The sequence below is a fragment of the Ictidomys tridecemlineatus genome, chromosome 4 (assembly GCF_052094955.1).
Source record: "Ictidomys tridecemlineatus isolate mIctTri1 chromosome 4, mIctTri1.hap1, whole genome shotgun sequence".
NCBI lineage: Eukaryota > Metazoa > Chordata > Mammalia > Rodentia > Sciuridae > Ictidomys > Ictidomys tridecemlineatus.
Genome location: NC_135480.1, coordinates 57,768,428 through 57,781,447, shown reverse-complemented (window position 1 = coordinate 57,781,447; position 13,020 = coordinate 57,768,428). Strand labels below are relative to the sequence as shown.

The following is a 13,020-nucleotide window of genomic DNA, read 5'->3' as shown; positions in this document are numbered from 1 at the left end:
TTAACTAGTGACATTGAATTCTTCTAATCAATTCTTCTAATCTCTTTCTGAATGCATGCCTACCTTACAGCTGTCTGGAGGATGTTAGCTATGGCTTAATTCTATGAAATTAACCAAACACCAATATTTATTCATTCTATGGGTGATGCTCTCCATATGTACCACCACCTTCCAATATTTTCTAAGACTTATTCTACATCTCCTTCAAAAACTTCTCAACTATTCTTAAGAAATTGTGTTTACTGTTTTGTTTTCTCTCAATTGAGTTTACTTTTAACTGGTATATGAAAACATAAAGATTGCATTTTTAATATGCTAATGGTGTGATTATTGGGCACATGCATTCATTTGTGATCTTTGAAACAGGTTAGACATATCTATCTCATTGTTTACGATTTCTTTGTGGTGAAACATTCAATCCTCTTTTATAGCATTTTTGAATTCTACAGCACATTATTGTGATCTGTATTCAGCATGCTGTGCAACAGCACCAGAACTACTCCCTCCTACTCAACTGTACCTTAGTGCTCATTGTTCAAGTCCTTCCTATCCCTCTGTACCACCCTACTCTCCCCAGATTCTACCATTCTACTCACAATTTCTCTGAGATCATATTTTTTAGATTCCACACATGTAGTACTCATGTAGTACTTGTCCTGTGCCTGACCTATAAGACTTAACAAAATGATCTCCAGTTTCATTCATGTCATTGCAAATCACAGGACAATTCTTTGCAAATGGCTGAATACAATTCTATTTAGTATGTGTTTATCATATTTCATCATTAATGTTTTATTTATTTTATCTTTATAATTTAATTTATATGTATGAATTTACATGTTAATTGGATTCAATGTTATATTTCCAGGCATGCATACAGTGTACTAATCAGATATATTCACTTTTTTCCTACCATACTCTCAATCCCTTCCCAATGTACCCTAAGGACTATTGTACTATGATGTGTGTGTGTATGAGTGAGAAAATGCAGTACTGATCTGTATCTTATTTATTTCTTCTTTTAAGAGAGAGAGAGAGAGAGAGAGAGAGAGAGAGAGAGAGAGAAAGAGAGAGAGAAATTTTTAATATTTATCGTTTAGTATTTTTTAGGCAGACACAACATGTTTATTTGTACCTGGTGCTGAGGATTGAACCCAGGGCTGTGCACATGCCAGGCGAGCACGCTACCACTTTAGCCACATCCCCAGCCCCTAATTTATTTCACTTAACATACTTACCTTAAATTTCATTCATTTTTCTGCAAATAACAGGATTCTTTTTAATGTCCAATAATACTTCATTATATGTATATTTTCTTTGTCCACTCACCTGTTGATGAAAAGGTAGGATAATTCCACCTATTTGATTAATGACACAGTAAACATGGGCATACAGGAATCTCTTTGGTATCTCTTTGGTACATTGATGTCATTTCCTTTGAGTATGTATCCAGAAGTAGGTTAGTTGTATCATATGGTAGATCTATTTTTATTTTTTGGAGGAATCCTCATACCCTTCTCCTAATTGCTGATAATGCTCATCAACAGATGGCCTGACAGCAATTTGATCATGGTTAATGATCTTTTGAGGTGCTATTGAATTTAATTTGCTAGTACTTTGTTGAGAATTTTTGCATCTATGTGCATCATGGATATTGGTCTATAGTTTTCTTTTGCTATTGTTGTGTACCTGTCTGATTTGGATGACAAGATAATGCCAGCCTCGTAAATTTAGAAGTGTTCCCTTCTTTTCAATTCTTTGAAATAGTTTGAGAAGAACTGCTGTTCTTCTTTTAGTTTGATAGGACTGGGAGTGTAGTTCACTGGTAGAGTACCTGATTAACATACAGGAGGCCCTATCTTCAGTCCACAGCATTACAGAAAAAAAGTAAATAAATAAAGGTTTGGTAAAATTTGCTAGTGAAGCCATCCAGTCCTGGGGTATTTTTTATTTTTTTATCTTTTTTATGAATGTGTTATAGTTATACTCTGCCTGCCTTTCCCTGAGTCTGGTTGGGCACAAGATCACGAGCCACTCACAGCTTTGTAGATTCAAACAGCAATTCTTTATTCCCAAACTCACACTGGCCCTCTACAAACACGTTATGGGGAAATCCAAGTTCTGCCCACAAAATTCACGTACTCTACCAGGCTTTGAATCCCAAATACTTTCTGAATTCCATGAGAACTCAATGGGAACTCAAGGACCAGGAGTGCCCGAGGCAGCAGGATACGCTCTAATCCCAGCAGGAATAACCTTAAACCTGGAACTGCCCTAAACCCAGATTGTTCTAAACCGGGAATGCCCTAAACCCAAGGAGCGGGATACTCCCTAAAACCTGATCCGCCCTAATCCAGTAGGATCCTCCTTAAACCCGGATCCACCCTGGTCCTTTCTCAAGCATACATGCAACGTCACAGCGAATGTCCAAGTCAAGTCCATTTCAACGAGTCCTTCCTCTAAGCAACATGGGGTACGCTGGCAAGGAAGTTTCCATGCGTCATTCCTACTTGGCAATGGCCCTCAGCACATATATGTACACATCAAAATTTGGTCAATTAATTTCTTCATTTCCTTCCATTTCTCATTCCATCTTCTTCCCTCTTACTTCCATCCATGTACAACACTGTTTTTCCTTCTAATTTCGTAAGAACTCTCCATAACTTTTTACTTCTTATTTCAGTACAGTTTCTGTGTATGAAAGAAAATATTTGACTCTTGATTATCTGAGTCCATCTTATTTCATTTACCATGACTTTTTTCCAGTTTCATCGAATGCCCAAATTTCATTTTAGTTTTATCTGAGTAAAATTTCATTGTGTATGTACACCACTTTGCCTTTATCCATTCATCTATTGAAGAGCACCTGGCCTGGATCCATAACTTGGCTATTATGAATTGTGCTGCCATTGCTGTGCCTGTATTCTGCAGTTTTCTGATTTTAGTTCTTTACAATAAATGTCAAGGGCTTGAATCAGTAGGTCATATGGTGGTTCTTTCTAGCATTTTGAAGAAACTTCATGCTGCATTCTAAAATGGTTGCACAAATTTGCAGCACCCATTTATGTTAAAGTGCTGGAGAAAGCAGTGATAAAAGGCACTTACCTCATTATTATGAAGCCTATATATGACAAACCCAAAGCCAACATCATATTGAATGGAGAAAACTGAAAGCATTTCCTATAAAATCAGGAACCAGAAAAGGATGTCCACTCTCACCACTTCTATTCAATATACTATTCAAAATTATAGCCAGAGGAATTGAGCAAGAGGAGGAAATAAAATAATCATTCATTATCCATTCATCTCTTGAAGGTCACTTAGGTGGTTTTCATAGCCTGGCTATTGTGAGTTGATCAACTTACAATCCATGCTATAAACATGGATGTGGCTGCATCAATGTATTTTGCTGTTTTTAAGTCCTTAGGGTATGGACCAAGACTGGGATAACTGAGTCAAACGGTGGTTTCATTCCAAGTTTTCTGAGGAATCTGCATACTGCTCTCCATAGTGATTGCACCAATTTGCAGTGCCACCAACAATGTATGAGAGTTCCTTTTTCCCTACACCTTTGCTAACATATATTGTTACATCTGTTCTTTATAACTGCCATCTGACTGGAGTGAGATAGAATCTTAGTGTAGTTTTAATTTTCATTTCTCTAATTTCTAGAGATGTTGAACATTTTTTCATATATTTTTTGACTATTTGTATTTATTCTTCTGTGAAGTGTTTCCTCAGTTCCTTTGCCCATTTATTGATTGGGTTTTATGAGTTCTTTGTATAGCCTTGAAATTAATGCCTCATCTGAGGTGCTGGTGGTAAAGATTTTCTTCCATTCTGTAGGATCTCTGTTCATGTTCTTAATTGTTTCCTTTGCTGTGAAGAAGCTTTTCATTTTAATACCATCTCATTTATTGATTCTTGATTTTGCTTCAGAGGCTTTAGGAGTCTTGTTCAAGAATTCATTTCCCAAGTCAATATGTTGGAGAACTGGGTCTACTTTTTCTTCTAGTTACTGCAGAGTCTCTTCTCTAATGCATAGGTCTTTGATTCACTTAGAGTTGAGTTTTATTTAGGGTGAGATATAGTGGTCACTTTCATTCTATTACATGGATTTCCTGTTTTTCCTGCATCATTTATTGAAGGGGCTATTTTTTCTCCAATGTATGTTTATGGCGCCTTTGTCTATGATGAGATAACTGTGTTTATGAGGTCCTGTCTCTGTGTCTTCTATTCTGTTCCATTGGTCTTCAAGTCTGTTTTGGTGCCAATACCATGCTACAGTATAATTTAAGGTCTCAGGTTGTGATTCCTCCTGCATCACTTTTCTTTCTAAGTATTCCTTTGGCTATCCTGGGTCTCTTATTTTTTCATATAAATTTGATGGTTGATTTTTCTATTTCTGTGAAGAATGCAATTGGGATCTTTATAGGGAATGCATTAAATCTGCATAACACTTTTGGTAATTTGGCCATTTCAATAGTATTGATTCTGCCAATCCCCCCCCAAAAATAAAGGCTCAATGTTTTTTGTCTGATTTGGGGATGTTAACCCAAAACAAAAGAGGTTGGGCAGGGGAATAATAGAAATTCATGGGACTAGACAAAAGGAAATGAAGGGAAGGAAGAGGGGAGGGGAATAAGAAAGACAATAGAATTAATTGGACTTAATTTTCATAGCCTTTTATTCGTGTACACCAGCAGGGTAACTCCACAATATGCACAACCACAAAAATGGGAAACTTAAATATGATATTATACTTTATTTATATTCTGCCAAAATACATTCTACTGTCATGTATAACTGAAAAAAAAATGTTAAAATCCACCAAAAATAGATACAAATGGGAAAGGAAGATGGCACATTATCACTGTTTGCAAGTGAAATGATCCTATACTCAGAAGGTCCAGAAATCTCAGCCAGAGACTGCTAAATCTCATAGACTAATTCAGGAAAGTAGCAGGATATAAAAACAGCATACAAAAATAATGGATCTCATGAAAAATAATCAAGAAAACTAATCCATTCATAATAACCTCAAAAACATAATGTAAAATTTTGAGAATAAACCTAACCAAGGAGGTCAGAGACCTCTATAAAGTAATTTAAAAAACTATAGAACATTGTAGAGGGAAATTGAAGATGACCTTATAAGATACACAGACTTCCCATGTTCTTGGACAGTCAGAGTCAATATTATCAAAATGGCCATATTACCAAAAGCATTATGCAGGTTAAATACAATCCTCAGTAAAATATCAATGACAGTCTTCATAGACTAGGAAAAAAGTATGGAAATTATTTTGGAAGAATAAAAGACCAAGAATTATCAAAAGAATCCTGAGCAAGAAAATTGATTCTGGAGCTATCACAACACCCAATCTGAAATGATGCTATAGAGCTGTAGTACGAAAACAACATTGTATTGGTATCAAATCCAACATGAGCACCAATGAAACAGAATAAAAGAAAACAGACATAAATCTACATTGATACAGTCAGATGATCCTTGACAAATATGCCAAAAACATACATTGGAGAAAAGATCTCTTTTTTAGCAACTAATGCTAGGAAAACTGGATAACAATATATAGAGGAATGAACTACATCCCTAACTTTTACCCTGCACAAATGTCAAATCAAAGTGGATAGAAGACCTGTGAAAATTATGTAGAGAAAAGAATAGTGACCATAAATGAATTCACTAAAATTTAAAGGTCTTTTGCCAATCTTGAGATTGTTTAAATGGATTTCACTCAAAACTAGTCTTTATAGGCTGAGAAAGTACTATCATGTCCTTCTCATGTACATCCTATTTGAAATCTGTTCAACATGCAAATTGTATTAAATTAATTAAATTAACTAATACAGCAGTGTAACAAAATTATCCTGTTGTGAATTTTTTAAAAAAATACTCAAGTTTAGCATGCTTACTTTGTTAATTTACTTACTTAATTAATTTACTTTGTTAATTTACTTACTTTGTTAATTACTTTGTTAATGAGTTCTACTAAAATAATTTTTTCAATATTCAACAAATATTGCTTTCTGCAAGATACCAATGTTTCTTTTTTTTAATTTTACACTCAAATTTCCTTTAAAATATTATTTTTATTTGTTTTTGATGTTAATTATTGACTCTGTTTTATATCTAAGGCATCTTTCTCTTTGCAAAATAGCTTGATCACTCCTTCACGGATCTGCTTGGTCTTTATTCCATAGACAATGGGATTCAGAGTGGGAGGACATATCAGATAGAGATTGGCAATAAGGATGTGTACATGATGGGGAATACTTTTTCCTCCAAAATGATGAGTGAAAATGCTAAATAATGCTGGAACATATGTGATGACTATAGCACCTAGGTGGGAGGTACAGGTGCCAAAAGCCTTGTGATGAGCATCTACAGATGACAAACTCACTACTGTTCGCAAGATCATAGTATAAGACACAGAGATACAAAACATATCGAAGCCCCCAATCAAAATGGCTGCCAAAAGCCCATAGATAGCATTGATCTTGACATTGCCACAAGATACCTTAGCCACAGACATGTGGTTGCAGTAGGTGTGGGGGATGAGGTGGTCCTGGCAATAGGGCAGGCGTTTGGTGAGGAAAGTGAATGGGATGATGAGCATCACACTCCTTAAGAAAGTGGCAAGACCAGCCTTGGCGATGACAGAGTTGATGAGGATGGTGGTATAGCGTAAGGGGTAGCAGATGGCTACATAGCGGTCCAGGGCCATGAGCATGAGCACCCCAGACTCCATCCCAGTCAACATGTGGACAAAAAACATCTGGACCAGGCAGGCATTAAAGTCTATCTTCTTGAGGTTGAACCAGAATATACACAGCATGTTGGGCACAGTGGTGGTGCACAAGGTGACATCAGTGGAGGCGAGCAGGGCCAGGAAGTAGTACATGGGTCGGTGCAGGGCCTCCTCATGACTAATGAGGCAGATGAGTCCCACATTCCCCACAAGAGCAATGATGTACATGAGGCAGAATGGCAGGGAGATCCAGATGTGTGCAGCTTCCAGCCCAGGAACGCCATTCAAGATAAAGAATCCTGATGTCAGGCTGGAACTGTTGGCTCCAGACATAATGGCTGACAGGAGGAGAGCATTTCACACTCTTTAACACTTACAGTTTCCTGGACAATAAAGTAAACCAAAGGTAAGTAGAGAGCATGGAAACTTTTTTTTTAACTCTATGAATTATTTTTTTGAAAGTTTGTTCTTTTTAGATATACATGGCAGAAAAATGTATTTTGACATATTATATATACATGGATTATAACTTATTCTAATTTAGGAGCCCACTCTTTGGATTGTACATGATGTGGAGTGTCACTGGTGGTTAACTGTGTGATTTCAATTAGGGTTTTGCAATGAGAAGCTATCAGATTCCCCTGGAGTCACACTGTCTAGTTTCATGCTCCCCCTGTTTCTCACTTCACATAGCATGTAATATGAACAAGTTGTTTAAACACATTATGGCTCAGTTTTCTCCATCTAAATGAGATCATTGCATTGTTGTCAGGATTATTTACTAAGTTAATTTTATATTATGTTCTAGAGGTCTGAATAGTGCCGAGTGAATACTTAAGAGATATAATCAGTAATCACGACTGCTATTATTGTCACTTCTGAGTCAGTTTAGAGCATCCAAAGAGATCAAGCTTACCTTGGTTAATAAATGTAAATACAAATAAACCTACTCACCCTTTGTAAACTCAAGTGCAATTGTATATTTCAGTTAAAAGGATAGTGTAGAATTTTGAAAATTTCAGCTGTATCAAGATATTGGCAAGTCAATTATAGAAAATAAATTATTTACTATGATTGTCAGGAGATTTAAACATATTATTGTGTTTTAGTTAGGAAAAAATAAAAACATAAATGTCTTTTAAGATCTGGAATCATATCCAGGAATATTTCATTCAACTAAATTCCTTCAAAGATCTTTCTACTTCTAAGGTAACTAATCCTGTGTCTATTGGAATTTCCAAGAATAGAACTGGTCTGTACAGAATGCTGCCTGTGTCTCTGTTTGTTTTCAAGTAGCCAGAAGCCACCAGAGCTACAAGACTGGAGAAAAGACAGGATATCAGGAGAGGTGGGGATTTTAGGCTTTACATTGCTGGTTTGGAAAGCTGGTCAGCCATCACAGACTCATCCAAGCATTAATAATATCAATAAACATCAAACCATACTCGTTAGTTTACAAAGAGACCCACAAACTCAGAGCCAGTTTATCCTTCCCACTCCTCAGTTCATAAATATTTGTGCACAACCTCCCTCACAATAACACTCAAGGATTCACATGGATTCTGCTGTTAGGCAAACTAATTATAAAATTAGAATATATACAAAAGAAGAAAAAGTAGATGACTAAGCGTCTGCTCTTGGAAAGTATGAGATCTGATTTTTTGCTTGCTTACTATGGAGACATGGGCACCCCAGACTCCCTGGGCTAAATCTTGTTTCCAACACTTACTAACTGGATGGACCTGAGCAAGTTGCATATTTCGCCTTGCAAGTATATTCATAATTCTCAAAGGATACTGATAATAATATATGCCAACACGTTAGAATGGCTAAATGATACTTTTTCCAGCAGTGCTTGGAATGTGGACATCAGCACATGTTATCTACTTTAAAAATTGTCAGAATATATGATGAGGACTACACTCTTTGCTTAACAGGTATTTATTGATTGTTTCCAACATTTGTGGCACCTTTCTAGTTTCTAGGGATATACTAATCAACCAAATCAAACCACTCAGGGTACTAATATTTCAATCTAAATATCACAAATTTGTTATAACCATCATTTTATACATGAGGACATGCAGATGCAAGGTTAACCAAATATCTATCCTCATAAAAACTTTTTTCCTTTTTAATCCTCATAAAAACTTAAAACTGGTAAAGGAAAAGTTCAATCAAATTAAACTTTGACTTCAAAGCCACTTGTCTAATCAGACTCCATCTGTTATAATTATTTACCGATCCTAAACACTGAAGAACAGTTGCATAAGCTGAACATAACTAGACTAAACAACTCATGGTGACTTAGGAAGAAACTGATTTTAAAGTGCAGGAGAGAAAAATCTATTTTAATTTTTTATTGGTGCATAATAGTTATACATATTAGTGGAATTCATTGTGGTATATTATCACATGCACAAATGTTTCCTAATTGTATCTTAAGGAAGAGGTAGAACAAACATGAGAAGTTACAGGTACAGCAAGTCAAAGTTACAGCAAATCATTCCTTAGCTATGCAAGCTCTGTGAACAGAGAGAATGTGTCTGTGTCATTGCTGATTTCTCATCCCTGGATTTTTGTTCATACAGATGCTATATGTCACCCATTTGCAGAGGGAGGGGGTCATGTGGGAGGATTTCTCTATTGAAGCTTCTTTAAACAAGTGGCCTCAATACTTTCTTGGATTCATGTCTGATACTGGTTCACTTTCCACTTCCCCTCAAAAAACATTCCTACTGAAAACAATTCTGAGTGTAATGATGCAATAATTAAGGCAAAAGGTTTTGTTTAGTTTTCCTTTTATTGCAACACATTATTGCACATATTTTGCTATTTCCAATGAATTATGACATAAGTTTTAAATTTATTTCACAACTCCAGAAAGTCTTTCCCTTCTTATTCCCCAAATAAATGGTAATGTGTTAGGGTGAGAGTAAAAAAAAATAATTCTGAATTTGCCATGAACCACATATCACACACTTGTGTTTCTGGTCTAGATATTTTCATTTGTTGAAAATATGAGTTTTGGGAATCAACCTAACTCACCTCAGTGTTAGCAAAGATCAGACTGGTGTGCATGCCTGAGAGTTCTGAGCACCAGGAGTCCCACAGCAGTCAGGTTCTGCCTCTTCTGAGCATCATTGCACCTTTTGAAGATTTCCAGACTCTAATGTGTGCATCTGCTTGGGTCTCTGCAGTTCAGTGTCTCAGGAGGCTCTGGTTCAAAGGAAAAGATCCTTTGGGACTTTTGAGACAATTTCTGCATTTTTCAGCTTCTTATGCAGTGAGGAAATTACAGGAAAAAAAATAGTGTCATATTTCTTTGTTTTCTCCCTGATCTTTTGAGGAAGGGTCTGACAGTCCTAGGAAACATTTCTCATTTATCTTGATCATAATATTATGTTCACCACAGCTCACCAATCACTATATACATGGCACACTAACACACATATATACACAAATATATATATAGATATATAAATTTCATAAAGATTCATGAAATAAAAATTATACATTTCATATGAGTAATAGAGGACTTTGCTGTGTCTAGTTATGCTTTGTCTTGAGTTTATCAAGTTGATGAAAACATAAATGTGCACAAATATGCATATGAATGTTCATATGTTTACTATAGAGGGCAAAAGTTGTGACTAAACAGTTCTAAATATATTTTGTGTACATTTTTCTCCCTGAGTTTTCCTTTTTGTATTTTATTGTAAAGAAGACTGATTCTGAAGGGACTGGGAACCAAATTTAAATGATTGTTCTCAGTCCTGTTGGTGAATAAATGAAGATTTCTTCCAAAATCAGAACCAATGTTTAAAGTAATCTTTAAGTTTTAATTCAAAGTATATCGCAACCATAACCCAAATGTATATATCTAATAAATTGGCATGCAAGTATAGGATGGTGTAACTATTTCATATGGTTGATGTATGTTTAACTTAATAAGAAACTGCACAAAGTTGAACAGTGTTTCGTTAAGTTAAAAATACACTAAACCAGGGCTGGGGATGTGGCCCAAGCGGTAGCGTGCTCGCCTGGCATGTGTTGGGCCAAGGTTCGATCCTCAGCACCACATACAAACAAAGATGTGTGTCTGCCGAAAACAAGAAAATAAATATTAAAATTCTCTCTCTCTCTCCCTCAAAAAAATAGACTAAACCTTATTATCTAGAACCTTCATTCCTTCATTCTTAGGTTTTTAGTGAAAACATTTGTTCACAACACACACACACACACACACACACACACACATATATATATATATATATATATATATATATATATATATATATCCAAAGAGCTCAAGCAGTATTATAAATGGAACAGGAATGAGTGTTGACTCAATGATATACGCAATGATATATAACACAGAAAAAGGAATAAACACTATGAAATATAACATAGATGAATCTCAAAAACATGATACAGAATTAGATAAACATAAGACCATATTATATGAGTTCATTTATATGCAGTCCAAAAGCAGGCAAAACTATCTTAAATTGATAGAAAAGAAAAAGTGATATCTTCTGGGGAGAGATAATGACTCATAGGAGCAAGAAGGAAATGTCTGGGGATAGAAATGTTCTTTTCCCTATTTTATTTGGCAATACACAGATTTATGCTACTATCAAAATTTATCAAATTGAACACAAGAGTCGTGGATTTTATTATTTTTGATAAATTTTAATGGAGCTGGGCATGGTAGTGCACACCTCTAATCTGGGGTGACTTAGGAGGCTGAGGTAGGTAGGAAGATCACAAAGTCAATGGCAGCCTCAGCAACTTGGTGAGACCCTAAGCAACTTTAGTGAGAACCTGCCACAAATAAAAAAGTTTAGAAAGGGCTGAAGTGAGACTCAGTGCCAAAGTGTCCCTAGGTTCAATCCCTGGCACCAAAGAAACCTAAAAAATTTAAATAAATAGATAAATAGATAGATAGATAGAAAAGACACAAGCTATTGGCATACTTAAGGTATTTAAAATATATAATAAGCATTGTAGTTAGTGAAATATTAAAGGCATTTATTCAGACATCAGAGCCAATATAGGGTTCCAGCTATAAATACTTCTATTCAGTATTCTGATAAAATTCCATTTAATGAAAGAATGCAAAAAGGGAGATGATTAAACACAAATAATTAAAGGTAATATTTGCAGAATGATTATAAATGCAGAGAAGTTAAATAAAATCTGCAAATTATTAGCACTAATTTATTAACTTAAGAATGTCATTAGAAACAAATGTCATTGGTAAAGAAAAATATGTTTTATCAATAATCTACTAATAGGTTAAATAATTAAAATTAAAACTCAGGTCATTTGCAATAGTTTTAAATATCTAGAATTTAATTTAATTAAGGATGTGAAAAACTTTACTGAAAGCTTTATAAAAACTATTTCCACAGATTAGAAGACTGATGTGGTACAAAGATGAGTTCATCTCAGTGTATATATACACTTAGTGAAATGCCAAATTCCAGAAATTATTATTTTTTAATGAGGAACAGATATTATCATTTATTGTGAAAAGCAACAATAATTTACACAATACTTTTAGACCAAGAACAACTAAAAAACCCCCACTAAATTGTGGCTGAAGAACATTCAATTGTAGAATACAAAAATTTAGCCTTTTTTTTTTCAATAACCATGTAGTATATCTCCTGCTGTTGTTGTGGTTTGGTTTCTCTTGTCTTCTGTTTCTGGAAAATTTTGCTGTTTTTTAAAGGGAAACAAAAACAATATTTGAGTGCTTCATTGACTAAAAAGGTATACTATAAAAGTATAATAACCAAGATAGTCCAATCTTAAAATGAAATATACACATTGAGCACAAGGGGATGCCCAGAAACAAATCCATTCTTAGTTGAACATCCAGTAAAAGCAAGGTGGCATTGCTAAGATGAAAGAGGCTAATGATCGTAACAAATGGTAAGATTCAGGACTAAGGACTTACTTTCCTCATATCGTAGCCACAGCAAAGGAAAGAAGAGCATGAAGTGAGAGCCTACAGAATGGGAAAAGATCTTTGCCAGCTACTCCTCTCACAGGGGACTAATATCCATAAATTTTAAAAACTCAAAAAACTTAATATCAAGAAAACAAATAATCATTAAATGGGAAATAGAAGTGAAGAGACTTATTACAAAATCAATAATTATAACTTTTCTATTTCATCTGTTTCTGCGCTAAGGTTTAAAATTTCTTTTCTTCTACCAATTATGGATCTGGGTTT

The 13,020-nt window shown here is 35.0% G+C and overlaps 1 protein-coding gene across 1 annotated transcript; it reads right to left on the bottom strand.

The window, feature by feature from the left end:
- Positions 1-6,134: 6,134 nt before the first annotated feature.
- On the bottom strand, positions 6,135-7,106 carry LOC144376673 (olfactory receptor 52N2-like). The gene has a single exon (XM_078044927.1). The coding sequence runs from the start codon at positions 7,104-7,106 to the stop codon at positions 6,135-6,137; it is 972 nt and encodes a 323-aa protein (XP_077901053.1).
- Positions 7,107-13,020: the final 5,914 nt, after the last annotated feature.